Here is an 11,108-nt window from a genome sequence, read left to right as displayed (position 1 = left end):
CTCTCTCTCTCTCTCTCTCTCTCACACACACACACACATATACACACAATGTTTTATTCATCATCATCATGAAGGAAACAAACCTAGAGCTTCACTCATGCCGGGCAAGGGATCCATCATTCAGGCACACCCTGCTCAAATTGTGATTTCCTTCTTTCTTTCATTTTATAAGTATCTCCTTGGTGAAAGTTTTTAGAGAAGTTAGCTGAGGTTTAGGGGCATGTTGCAGTTTTCAAAAGTAAAGGCTGACCCTTCAATGTCAACATTTAATTTATTAGTTTCTGTGTAGCATAATGCTATTCAGGAACACCTGTGATTCAATGCAGACGAAGAAGTGTGGCATAGCACTAAAGTATGTGAGGAAACCTGGGTAGCATTCACAGCAATGCTGCTGTATTAGAAACCGAAGGCCTTTCCTATTCATTGTTCACATACCTTTCTTTGTTTCTATGGTTTTTGCTAGAGCTTAGGTGAGCCTTCATCTTCAATTTTTCTAGATAAGGAAGGAAAAGAAAGGAGCTACTTCTTTCTTTTTAGTGACAATTTCCTGAAATTCCACATATTCTACTGGATAGGTGACAGATGAGACACCATTGTTTTGGGGCTGCATTGAAAATAGACCATGAGAAAGAAAAGCACATCTAGAAGACTTGGCCATCCTGGATTGGAGAATAGAGAAATATGATGAGAAGAGTATATTTACATCAATGAGGAACAACATATGGGAAGTGAGGCTCTAGTGTATATTAGGGTTTCTTTGTTGCATCTGAATTAATAGTCTATTTGAAAGACATGAATAGACCATTTCAAATTGAAGCCACACTTTTCTAGCAATCTATAGTATCCAGACAATAAGCATTCTATTAGTATAATATGTAACAAAGTTTGTGTACTATATCCAGACTTTTTTTTAAAATTCCACATCACTCTTCTAAAGAAAAATTTTTATTATTCTACCAAAGTGGCAGCAAAGCACTTGAAGCACTAGTTCTTTGGTCTTAGGTTTGTCCCAGGTTTTTGGCCTCTATGTTGTGAACCATAAACTATTTTCTTCTAATATTTTATGGTTAGCCAGTACCACAAGTGTATCACCAGGTGGCAGTGTTCTCCTAAGCATCAGAAAAATACTAAAAAGTTTTGCTGCATATGCCATTTTGCTATTAAGTTGACAAAAAAACCAAAGCACCCCAAACTACTTGCACAAACCAATAAAGGGCACAGACCAAGACACAAATTAGAGACTTTGATTAAATCAACAATTTTCTTTGAGTTGTAAACACAAATATCTGGTTTATAAAGTACCTATTAATCAAGCCAACCACCAATACCATGACAAAAACAGTAACAAAAGATAGTGACTTCTTTCTCTCCAGCTCCAAGCTTTTAGAAAAACAAGTTTTTTTCTTCTTATTATGAATCTAGCCTACTACTTTTCCTACCCTGAGCCAACCATTTTATTTTTCCGCATATGGCAGAACTATATGCAAATGAAAATTTCATCTTTAATTTGGAAGAAAAAAAATCACACAAAAAAACTCTCCAGTAATCTTGTCTGTTTCCCCTCAACTTTCTATCTCATCTCCCAATGACAATCTAAAACCTGGAACTTTTTAGCTGTGTTTTTCTCTCATACCTTTTAATATATCTGGCTCCCATTTCCAGAGAAAATTGAGATAACAGAGGAGAGAAAGCCTCTGACTTCTGCTCATCTATGTGCTCAATTGTCTGTATATGCTTGTCTCCTCTTCCTCCTGAGCTTGCTCAAGGTTAGCACTCTACCACTTTGAGCCATAGCTCCACTTCTGGTTTTCAGATGGTTCATTGGAGGTAAGAGTCTCAGAGACTTTTCTGGGCTGGCTTTGAACCATGACCCTCAGATCTCAGCCTTCTGAGTAGCTACGATTGTAGGCATGAACCATTGGTGCATGTTCATGCTGAGCCTTTCCTCTTTGTTTTTTAAATTTTTTTAAATTGAACCAGTAATGAGCTGGGGAGGTTACAATTACATAGGTAAAACAATAAGTACATTTGTTTTTAGTCATCTTTACCTTCCACTTACCTCTCCCTATTCCCCCTCCCAAGTTGTAATGGTCATATCCCACATAGTGTCAAGTAAGTATGAATGTTGCTGTGGTTCATCCTACTGTTTCTGTGATTCCCTTTCCCTTTCACATATTACATTGTCTATTATGCAAAACATGAGGTACAAAAAGCTAAGAGAAATGAAGAAAGAAAAAAAATAGAGAAAAAAACTAGCTATATATAGGGTCTAATGAGAGCCTCTTGTTTGTTCTGTGCAGCCCAAGCTGGATTCAAATTTTCTGTGCAGCCTGGGCTTGAAATCCCACCTTATTTTCAAGTTCTAGGATTATAGCCCTGTACCATTACACTGAGCTTCTTTTCTTTTAAATGGGTTTACCAAATTGACTATTTTTTTTTTTTTTTGTCGGTAGTGGGGCTTGAACTCTGGGCCTGGGCGCTGTCCCTCAGCTCTTCAGCTCAAGACGAGCACTCTACCACTTGAGTTACAGCACCACTTCCGGTTTTCTGGTGGTTTATTGGAGATAGGAGTCTCACAGTCTCTCTTGCCCGGGCTGGCTTTGAACCACGATCCTCAGATCTCAGCCTCCTGAGTAGCTAGGATTACAGGCCTGAGCCACCAGCGCCCGGCTCAAATTGACTATTATAATTGTCCTTAGTTTGATATTTTAAAATAATGTTATATGATTTCAGATGTTTAACTCACTTCCATCAATCTTTTTTTCTTTTATCCTTTTCTGATTCCAGGCCTTGAATTTAGGGCTGGTGACTTGCTCAGCTTTCTTGCTTATGGTTTATATTATAGCACTTGAGCCCATTTTTTTTTTGTTAGTTAATGGAGGTGGAGTCTCTCAAGACTCTTCTGACCAAATTGACTTCTTATCTCCATCTCCCAGGTCTTAGCCTCCTGAGTAGCTAAGAAAAAAGGTAGAAGCTACTGGTGTCTGGCTCACTATTTTTTTTAAAGATATTTCTCCTAATATTTAAAAATGATATTTATAAATTCTGTTGTCTACTTTTTTTGTTGTTGGGCTTGAACTCTGGGTGCTGTCCCTCAGCTCTTCAGCTTAAGGTGAGCACTCTACTGACAGTGCTACTTCAGGTTTTCTAGTGGGTTATTGGAGATAAGAGTCTTACAACTTTCTTGCCCAGGCTGGCTCTGAACTGTGATCCTTAGATCTCAGCCTCCTGAGTAGCTAGGATTACAGGCGTGAGCCACCGGCGCTGGATGTTGTCTACTTTTATAGTAACTTTTCCTAATGCACTTTATCTTCTCTTTCTTTCACAATACTATTTAATTTCCTATTACTAGAGATGCTAAAATTAGTATATGTTTTCTTCTTTTCTGCGCCTATACTTCTCTTCCATAATATAATTTTATGATGATATCTAAGATAGAAAACTAGTCTAGGTGTTTGTCAACAGATTTGATGAATAAATATAATGCTTTTTATACGTATACCCTATATATTTACATATATACATATATACCTTAAATAGTCACACACATATATATGTATATCCTATATATTTACATACATATATAAAAATGTAGTATTATCCAGCCAAAAAACTAAGGCAGAATTCTGTTATTCGCAGCAAAATGAATGGGACTGGAAGATACCCTGTCAAATAAAATAAGCCTGAGAACAAAAAAATAGTGTCACATTTCTATCTTTATTTTACTTAATGTAATATTTCTAGTTTTCCTATTTGCTTTATGGATCTTTTCTTAATCTTTGCTTTTTACTAGTTTATGATTTGTCTGTTATTTTCCCTAGTCTGCTTGAGTTTTTCTGGAGGCTCTGTTATATTATGCTAATTTTAGAAAAAGTTAGCCATTGTTTCTTTATACATTTCTTTTATTTTGCTCTTCCTTTTTTTTTTTTGTCACTCCACTCACACTTTAGTTAGAGCACTATGTTATCCTGCCACTTTTTTTGGTCTTTATTTAACTTTTTGCTTTTCTTGTTTCAGCTTGAAACCTTTCTATCGGCCTATTTTTCAAGGCCATCAATTATTTCCTCATCACTACTCTATGGCTAAAGCGGTTTCAGTCTTTAGATTCACTTTTATAATTTCCTCTCTTTGATGACAATTTCATAACATTGTTCAACTTCCTATTGTGTCACTTAAATCATAACCCAGCAGTTTAATGCCCCTGCTTGGAAGTTCTAACATATCGACCACTACTAGGTCTGGTTATATTCATGGCTTTCTACTTTGACATGGGACCTTTTTCTCCTTTCATTTCTAGAGGTGGGCCTTTTTTCAGAATTGTTTGCTCTCTTTCTTCAGAAGGGCTGAGTCTGGAATAAATGTCCCCTCAAGGCTTATGTGTTAAAGATTTGGACACAGCCTATGGCATTATTGGGAGACCCTTCAAGGTGTGTAAATAGTGGAAGGAAGTTGGGTTACAAGAGTAGGTATTCTTGAAGAAATATCAGGATCTGGCCTCTTCTGCTTTCTTCTCTCTCTCTTCTGGCCATGAAGAAGCAAGAGAGTCAACTAATTATGGATTGAAACCTCTAAATTATGAGGCAAATAAACCATGTCTCCTCATAAGTTGATTTTGTCAGATATTTTGTTACAGTGACAGGATGCTGACTAACATTTTGTGGCCCTGGCCTAAGAGGATGCTACCTCTGCTTTGGGTCAATGCAGGATCTTGGACAGCGGAGATGTCTCTACTTCCCCTGGGATGATGTACTCTAGTGTGACTCTCTCCCCTGGAAACAGTGGGTCTTTGTCTAGCTTCCAGTCCTGAGGCTTTTCCTGTCTCTTCCAGCACTTTTGCTTTTGAAGGAGGAGGAGCCTGGGGCAGACATTTCACATCTGTGTGTTATCAAGGAGGATTCTCTGCTCTCTTTACCTATCTAGTTTTTTGTATGAGCTGGTGGAGGCAGAGAAAGGCAGCTTGTTAGGGAGGGGTGTCCTGTGGAGTGTGGGATACGGGTTTTTCTGAAGTGCTATACTAGCTCACACTTAACTTTACACAGCTATTCAAATCTTAGCATTTTAATCCATCCCTTCTTTCACTACAGTCGATTTCTCACCTGTAATCTCTGACAAAGGTGATATGTGTATCTGCCCTGCTCACTGTGTCACTCCTTACAATTACATTCACTTGGATGTCTCGGGACTATAGCCAGCTCTCAGATGGTTTCCCCCACATCAGGGTTTTGTAGATTTAAATTTGAGAAAGAGGGAGCAATATTGTTTCGTGGCTTTCTATACCATAAGCAAGCTTCAGCTAAAATAGAATTGAAATATATGCAGTCTTCTGTGAGTTTTTCTAACACATAGAACAGTCTTGAAATTGAGTCACATTGATTGAAGTAGTGTCAGCTCAATCATTTGCACTGCTTTTATGTGTCACATTTTATTTTCCATTCATTTCTATATCTTTTGGTATCTTGTTTACAGTGTGGTGACCCTACTGATGTCTATATTTTGAAATTCTTCATATTGACTTATTCTGTCCACAAATTAGCTTGTCTTAGTTTCACCTTTCTATAAAAATATACTTTTACTCCTTTGACCTTTGAGAAGGAACTGGCCATTGCTCTATGTTTATCTACTTTTTTATTAATGATCTGTTTTTCTTTTTGAATTTTCCAACTTTTATTGTGACATTTTCAGTTTTCTTATTGCTTTGAAAAAAAACTATATTGAAGGTTTTATCTATTTTCTATCATTATTATGAAATAATGCAAAGAGTGTTTGGACTATCATATGTTTTTAAATTTTATATGCATTTTCCCTGTGAAAATTTTTGGCTCATGAATCTGATTTTGTAGTTCACATTTTGGTATTTTTTTAAAAAAATTCTATATGCTTTATTTATTTATTTATTTATTGGTCAGTCGTCAGTCCTGAACTCTGGGCCTGGCCTCTGTCCCTGAGCTCCTCAGCTCAAGGCTAGCGCTCTACCACTTGGGCTACAGTGCCACTTCCGGCTTTTTCTGCTTATGTGGTGCTGAGGAATCGAACCCAGAATCTCATGCATGCAAGGCAAACACTCTACCACCTTCCAAGCCATTGCTAAATTGAAGTTAACCTGCTAATGATATTGTAATGAGGTTTAAAAGAGATGAATACTTACACAGCAAAGCATTACTACTAGCACTAAAATTAGGATGTTTTTGACTACCAGGAATTCCTATGGAATCAGTTGTTTTTGATAGCTAAAATTTAAAGATAATATAATTAAAAAATAATTGTTTTACTAATAACTAGTAATCATTTGAATTTTATCTGGCATATATTATACAGTTTGCACCCTTTTCAAAACAAAAGAGCTAGGTGCTGGTGGCTCATGCCTGTAACCCTAGCTATTCAAGAGGCTGAGATCAGAGGATCAAAGTTTGAAGGTAGCCCAGGTAGAAAAGTCTGTGTACCAGCACAAAAAAACCAATACCAACCAAAACAAAGAAATGATGTTTTAGTGCATGTGCACAACACCTCTCACTTTTGCTTCTCGTCTTGGTGAACTTTTTATTTTTTTGGTGCTGGTGATCAAAATCAGGACTTCCTGCAAAGCCAGCATCTATTCCAGCCTTCCCCAGGCCCTCAATACCCTAATATGAGATTGTTAATTCCCTTCTGCAAGTACTGAGTACTTAGGCTTCATTACAAAGTGGGTAGGCCTGGGTGGTACTGGCTGATACTGTACTAGTTACCAGAGAGTACTGAGCAGTCATACCAGGTATTTCCTGGATCCACTAATCATTTTTGAAATGTCTTGTTTTCCCTAGGATTCCAAATAAGTATAATTTGAATCATTATCTTTGCTTCTTATGACCTTTTTCAGTTGGGCTTTGAATTGAGTTGATAATTGTCATTTTAAACTACAAGCAACATTTCTGACTTTTTCCTGTCCTTTTGTCATTGCTGTGAACTTTTGAAAATTCCTCATAAAACAAGAGGCAGAGGGAGTTTTCATAAGATCATGATATGTAGTTTGTTGATCGAACTTCGGAATAGGCATTTTAGCTTGCTCTCTCCTTCCTTCCTTCCTTCCTTCCTTCCTTCCTTCCTTCCTTCCATCCTTCCTTCCTTTCTTCCTTCCTTCTTCTAAATAGACACATTTACTGGATAATTGGGTAATAATTATTACTGTAAACAAAGTTACTCTGTAAGAGTAAAACTTTGTAAAATATATTTTACAAAATATATGTCATTATAACTATTCTTTTAAGCACTAAGTATCATTTTTATCATTCAGAATTTGGGAATTAAATTCAAACAACTTATCATTGTAATAGATGAATAGATTGTCAGTGCCATGGAATGAACTTTATTTTGTTATCCACTTGAAAATAAGATGAAGTATCATTTTCATTACTCAGAGTTTAGGATGAAATTAAAGTGTCTTAGAAACATACTAGGTGAGTAGATTGTCAGGGAAAGGGAGAGTGCTAAACGGAACCCATGTCATCCATTCTGTCTTTCTTCTTTTTGGTTCTAAAAGATTTTTCTTTGAGATAATTTACTTTGGTAGTTTACGGAAGTAAAATAATGAAGATGCTTAATATAAGGATGTGTGAAAGTTAGGTAAAGATATATGAGATGATACTGAGCTCATGGCTTGGGTTCTGTCCCTGAGTTTTTTCTTTTTTTCAATGTTAGCACTCTAGCCACAGCTCTACTTCATGCTTTTTGGTGGTTAATTGGAGATAGAGTTTCATGGACTTTTTACTGCCTGTACTGGCTTTAAGCTGTGATCCTCAAATCTCAGCCTCCTGAGTAGTTAGGATTACTGGTGTGAGCCACTGATACTTGACTTTAATTATTTCTTTACACACACACACACACACACACACACACACACACACACACACACACACACAAAATCTAATAACTTACAGCCAGTGCAGCCTGGGCATGTGCTGACAAAGAGGCTTATCAGGTAATTGGGTGAGGACATTATTCATCAGTACCCTAAAAAAAAAACAAGAAGTAGTATTTTTCTAGTTCTTTTCCCATTCTAAGTCATATGTGGTATAACTATTATAACTATGAGACATGGAAATCTACTAGGTTAGTTGCTGTCTCCCTCTAATTTTCCCCTGTACATCCTTTTATGTTTAAGTTTTTGGTGGTAATAAAATTACTATGGCCATCAGTTACACATAGAGGGAACAGCACTGTCAGTGGCTGAACCCAGGCTGTGTCACCCACAGTGAGTTGTGTCAGGCATTGACTTTAAATACAGAATGCTCTTTTCTCTACCATAATTAATGCAGAGCAGTAGTAATGGTGTGATGAAGGGTAATTCACTATAGCCTGACAGTGAGACTCCATTCACTTTTGATAGGTTGGTGTTCTCGAAGGCAGAGCATCGTCTAAAATTGTTAGAACTATAATAGTCCTGGAGAATGTGATTAGGAGATGGATTTTAGTTCAAGAAAAAGCCTTCTTGGAGTTTCAATAAATCCAAGCTTATGCTATTATGACTATAATATTAATTTTTAATTCCTCAATTGAGATGTTTGCTTTATTTTTAGTAGTACTTACAAGAGAATTAGAGAATTTAGTCCATAAAATGTTACTGGAGAAATTCGGCTGAGGTGATTATCTTCAATTATCCTGTCAGCCAGGAGAAAAACAGTGGATTCACTTATATAGTTTTAGAACACAAAAATAAATATCACAAAATGTCAAATAAATTAGTCATACAGCCACTCTAGTCTGTGAAGGTCTTCAAAAATGCCTGGCTTCAGGAAGGTTATTCTGTTATGACTGAGATACCTGGAAAAGAAAAAATGATTGCCATAAGTTTGTACCTTGGCTGCTTTACAACAAAGGAAAGACAATAATAATCATGAAAGTTTTATGTGCTATTCTCATCATGCTATCTCCCTTCCTTGAAATCTTCAAAAGTGTCTGTCAGTTACATTATCATATATAGTGCATGCATGTGCATGTGTGCACATACACATGTGTGTGTGTATGTATGTATGTGTGTGTGTGTGTTTGTACACCAGTCCTGGGGCTTGAACTCAGGGCCTGGACACTGTCCCTGAACTTCTTTTTTGCTAAAGGCTAGCACTCTACTGTTTGAGCCACAGCTCTCATTTTGGCTTTTTTTGGTTAATTGGAGATAAGAGTCTCACAGTTTTCCTGCCAGGGCTGAATTCGAACCATGATCTCAACCTCCTGAGTAGCTAGGATAACAAGCATGAGACACGAACACCCAGCTCATATGTAGCTTTTTTTTTCAAACAAAGATATTTTTATTATCTTTAAGAGTTGTAGAAAGGTTACCATTCAACAAATTAGTTTGTAAGTACAGTGCAACTTGACAGATGTCAGTCACCATTTTCTCCCATCCCTCCCTCCCATCTAGCTACTAATTTTCCCATAATTAACAGATTCATCAATCTATTGAGTACCTAATCTCTACTGGTTTGGTTTGCAGAAGTGCCCTCAATGGTCCTTGTGTTAAAGGGTTGACATTATTGGGAGGTGCTTGTTTTTGAGGAGCAGCCCATGGGAGGCCCTGATGCCAATGGGGGTGTGCCTTTAGTGGGGACTGTAATAGATTTTGCTCTGCCACATGATTTTGAATAATGTGCTACCTTACCATAGGCCAATGTACCACAAACAGGAGCATCTAAATCTTATTAAAATAACCCTTTTCTCATTATAATTATCTCTGGTATTTTGTATTAGTGAGTGAGAACTACAGAATAGCTGGCCCTGCCCTCCCTTTCTTTGAGAGGATTTGAATTCAGAGAACAGATAGGATTAGGCAATATTCAGAAAACAGAATGTGTGTAGAGAGTGGTTGCTTTACATTGCAAAGACAATTTCCTGGGATGGGGCCTGTGGAGTACGGGACAGAGGAGGCAGAAAAGTCACAATTTAGAAATTAGTAAAGCCATGGCATTCACAAAGCAAAGAATAGGCAGAGAAAATAACTTTTGCAAAAGCAAGGACAAGAAAGAAAGAAGATAAGGGACCACCAGATAATTTAGTGAGGACTCCTATCTTGGGGACTACCAGGAGAGAAAGGCCATGAACCTGGGACTCAGACAGGAGCCTGTTCTGGAAAGCAGCCATTGCCTGCTTTATTTTTATTTTTGTTTTTAATGTTTTTTTTTTTAATTGTGAAAATACTGTACAGAGGGGTGACAGTTACACGAGCAAGTTAATGAGTACATTTCTTATCAAGCATTGTTGCCTCCTCCTTTGTTTTTCTGCTACAATCCCTTCCCTCCCATCTCCACAAATACACTCCCCCCAACCCCTGCCTAAATTGTAAAGTTCGTTTTTCGACTATGCCTGCTTCATTAAGAAGTTTGACTCTGCCTTTTTGTGTTGAACTCTTTCTGCCACATTCATTTCTATCTCAGTCTCTTTTGGGAAGTAATTCTCTGAATGAAATGTGCTTTAAGTGATTATTTAGTAAGGATATGACCATGAACAAGCAATAGATTCTTGTAAGCCTCAGCTTTCTGAGCTCTAAAGTGAGCAAATCAACAGCTCCTTCCTAGGGCTTTGGAGTTTTGCAGGTAAGGCATGCCACAGGCATTCTGTACGCATTGTTGACTAAAAGAGTGGTTCGGGTTGTAAAGTGGCTCATGTGGTATAATGCCTGCCTAGCAATTAAAATAGTTGTTCTTCTCAGCTCTCCCACCCAGATTTCCTCCTTCTTCTTTTCTCCTCCCTGCCTATGATTCACTGGCAAGTATAGATTCATATTTCACTTCCACTGATACATGCAACACAGTGAGTTCTCTTTCTTTCACTCTTTTTTTTTTTTTTGCCAGGCTTGGGCCTTGGGCACTGTCCCTGAGTTTCTATCAAGGCTAGCACTCTACCACTTGAGCCACAGCACCACTTCTGGCTTTTTGTGTTTATGTGGTGCTGAGGAATTGAACCCAGGGTGCTTCATGCATGGTAGGTAAGCACTCTACCACTAAGCCACATTCCCAACCTCTCTTTTCTTTTTTTAATTTTTATTTTTTGTGAACATACTGTACAGAGGGGTTACAATTACATGGGCAAGATAATGAGTACATTTCTTATCAAGCATTGCAGCTTCCTCCTTTGTTTACCCT

The 11,108-nt window shown here is 37.5% G+C and overlaps 1 protein-coding gene across 3 annotated transcripts in view; it reads right to left on the bottom strand.

The window, feature by feature from the left end:
* The window catches only part of Rxfp1 (relaxin/insulin-like family peptide receptor 1), a 130,005-nt gene that overhangs the window by 22,608 nt on the left and 96,289 nt on the right, over nt 1-11,108 (bottom strand). For all 3 annotated transcript variants that reach the window (XM_013029821.1, XM_013029822.1, XM_013029820.1), the window contains 3 exons: nt 8,722-8,793; nt 8,560-8,631; nt 7,909-7,983 (listed from right to left, as the gene is read on the bottom strand). In XM_013029821.1, coding sequence (XP_012885275.1) covers nt 7,909-7,983; nt 8,560-8,631; nt 8,722-8,793 — 219 coding nt within the window. The remainder of the gene's footprint in view (nt 1-7,908; nt 7,984-8,559; nt 8,632-8,721; nt 8,794-11,108) is intronic.

The sequence above is a fragment of the Dipodomys ordii genome, unplaced genomic scaffold, assembly GCF_000151885.1.
Source record: "Dipodomys ordii isolate 6190 unplaced genomic scaffold, Dord_2.0 Scaffold123, whole genome shotgun sequence".
Classification (NCBI taxonomy): domain Eukaryota; kingdom Metazoa; phylum Chordata; class Mammalia; order Rodentia; family Heteromyidae; genus Dipodomys; species Dipodomys ordii.
The sequence above is the reverse complement of the archived record's forward strand: the minus strand, read 5'-3'. Positions and strand labels throughout refer to the sequence as shown.